Here is a 2,152-nt window from a genome sequence, read left to right on the forward strand (position 1 = left end):
GGGTTCTCCTGGATGGTTGAGGTTCTCCTGGACAGTTGGGGTCTCCTGGACGGTTGGGTTCTCCTGGACAGTTGAGGTTCTTCTGGGCAGTTGGGTTCTCCTGGACAGTTGGGGTCTCCTGGACACTTGGGTTCTCCTGGGCAGTTGGGTTCTCCTGGACAGTTGAGGTTCTTCTGGGCAGTTGGGTTCTCCTGGACGGTTGAGGTTCTCCTGGACACTTGGGTTCTCCTGGACAGTTGAGGTTCTCCTGGACACTTGGGGTCTCCTGGACACTTGGGGTCTCCTGGACACTTGGGTTCTCCTGGACAGTTGAGGTTCTTCTGGGCAGTTGGGTTCTCCTGGACACTTGGGTTCTCCTGGACAGTTGCGTTCTCCTGGACACTTGGGTTCTCCTGGACAGTTGAGGTTCTCCTGGACGGTTGGGTTCTCCTGGATGGTTGGGTTCTCCTGGATGGTTGAGGTTCTCCTGGACGGTTGGGTTCTCCTGGATGGTTGGGTTCTCCTGGACGGTTGAGGTTCTCCTGGATGGTTGGGTTCTCCTGGACAGTTGAGGTTCTCCTGGACGGTTGGGTTCTCCTGGATGGTTGGGTTCTCCTGGACGGTTGAGGTTCTCCTGGATGGTTGGGTTCTCCTGGACAGTTGAGGTTCTCCTGGACAGTTGGGTTCTCCTGGGCAGTTGGGTTCTCCTGGACACTTGGGTTCTCCTGGATGGTTGAGGTTCTCCTGGACAGTTGGGGTCTCCTGGACACTTGGGTTCTCCTGGACGGTTGAGGTTCTCCTGGACAGTTGAGGTTCTCCCGGCCATCCAGGACCTTCTGGGCCGCTTGTGTCCTTCAAGGTGCTGGCAGCCCCAACCCAGGAGGTCCAGGAGACCAGGGGTACCGGTACCAGAAGCGATAGGTGACGGCCCAAGCCGCCCAACCCAAGGCGGCGCCGGCGGCGTTGCGCGGCCAATCGTGACGGTAGGCCAAGGTGACGGCCAATAGGAGCTGCCAGACCACCACCAGGGCCACGTTGAGGAGGAAGAGGAGGCAGAGGGCCACGCCCGGCCGCCGGGGTCCTTCTGGGAGGCCATCTTCATCCTCCTTCCACCACGGCGCTTGGGGGCTCCAGGCGGGCGGGGGCGGCCCCACGGGTGGCCCCATGGGGGACGATGACCTCACGGGGGACGGCGACCTCACGGGGGACGACGGCCTCATGGGCGACGGCGACCTCAGGGGTGGTGGTGGCCCCATAGCGGGTGGTGGCCCCATAGCGGGTGGTGGCCCCATGGCGGGCGGCCACCGCCCGGACGCCTGGGTCCCTCCCGAGATCAAACCGCCCAATGAGAGGCCTCGGAGCAACCAACGCCAGAACTTCTGGGTCCTCCCCACGGCGGGGTGGGGGGAGGAGAAGGCGGGGACCTCCCAGCCCCCCGGGCGCCGGGGTCCCTCGAAGGTCTCCCACCCGGCTCCTTCCTGGCCCCACCCCACACCTCGAGGTCCTTCCTGGCCCCACCCCACACCTCGAGGTCCTTCCTGGCCCCACCTGGCCCACCCGGGTCCCTCCTGGCCCTCCCACCCCACACGTCGCGGCCCTTCCCCCCTCCACCCCGTCTCTTGACCTCCAGTGCGGCCCCACCCCACACCTGGAGGTTCCTCAGCCCCCCAACCTCCCCGGTGATGTCCCTCAGACCCCCAACCTCCCCGTTGAGGTTCCTCAGCCCCCCACCACCTCCGTTGAGGTTCCTCAGCCCCCCAACCTCCCTGTTGATGTCCCTCAGCCCCCCAACCCCTACGCTGAGGTTCCTCAGCCCCCCAACCTCCCCGTTGATGTCCCTCAGCCCCCCAACCTCCCCGTTGAGGTTCCTCAGCCCCCCACCACCTCCGTTGAGGTTCCTCAGCCCCCCAACCTCCCTGTTGATGTCCCTCAGCCCCCCAACCCCTCCGTTGAGGTTCCTCAGCCCCCCAACCCCTCTGTTGAGGTTCCTCAGCCCCCCAACCCCTCCGTTGAGGTTCCTCAGCCCCCCAACCCCTCCGTTCAGGTTCCTCAGCCCCCCAACCCCTCCGTTGAGGTTCCTCAGCCCCCCAACCCCTCTGTTGAGGTTCCTCAGCCCCCCAACCCCTCCGTTGAGGTTCCTCAGCCCCCCACCACCTCCGTTGAGGTTCCTCAG

The 2,152-nt window shown here is 64.7% G+C and overlaps 1 protein-coding gene across 1 annotated transcript; it reads right to left on the minus strand.

Annotated features, from left to right (window-relative positions):
- Window positions 1–776: 776 nt before the first annotated feature.
- On the minus strand, window positions 777–1,609 carry LOC134509810 (basic proline-rich protein-like). Its single transcript, XM_063322390.1, has 2 exons — window positions 1,505–1,609; window positions 777–1,474 (listed from the first exon to the last, which is right to left on the minus strand). Exon 2 carries the CDS (start codon window positions 1,269–1,271, stop codon window positions 834–836), a length of 438 nt encoding a protein of 145 aa, XP_063178460.1. The 5' UTR covers window positions 1,272–1,474; window positions 1,505–1,609; the 3' UTR covers window positions 777–833.
- Window positions 1,610–2,152: the final 543 nt, after the last annotated feature.

This window comes from Chroicocephalus ridibundus, unplaced genomic scaffold (genome assembly GCF_963924245.1).
Source record: "Chroicocephalus ridibundus unplaced genomic scaffold, bChrRid1.1 SCAFFOLD_731, whole genome shotgun sequence".
Taxonomy (NCBI): domain Eukaryota; kingdom Metazoa; phylum Chordata; class Aves; order Charadriiformes; family Laridae; genus Chroicocephalus; species Chroicocephalus ridibundus.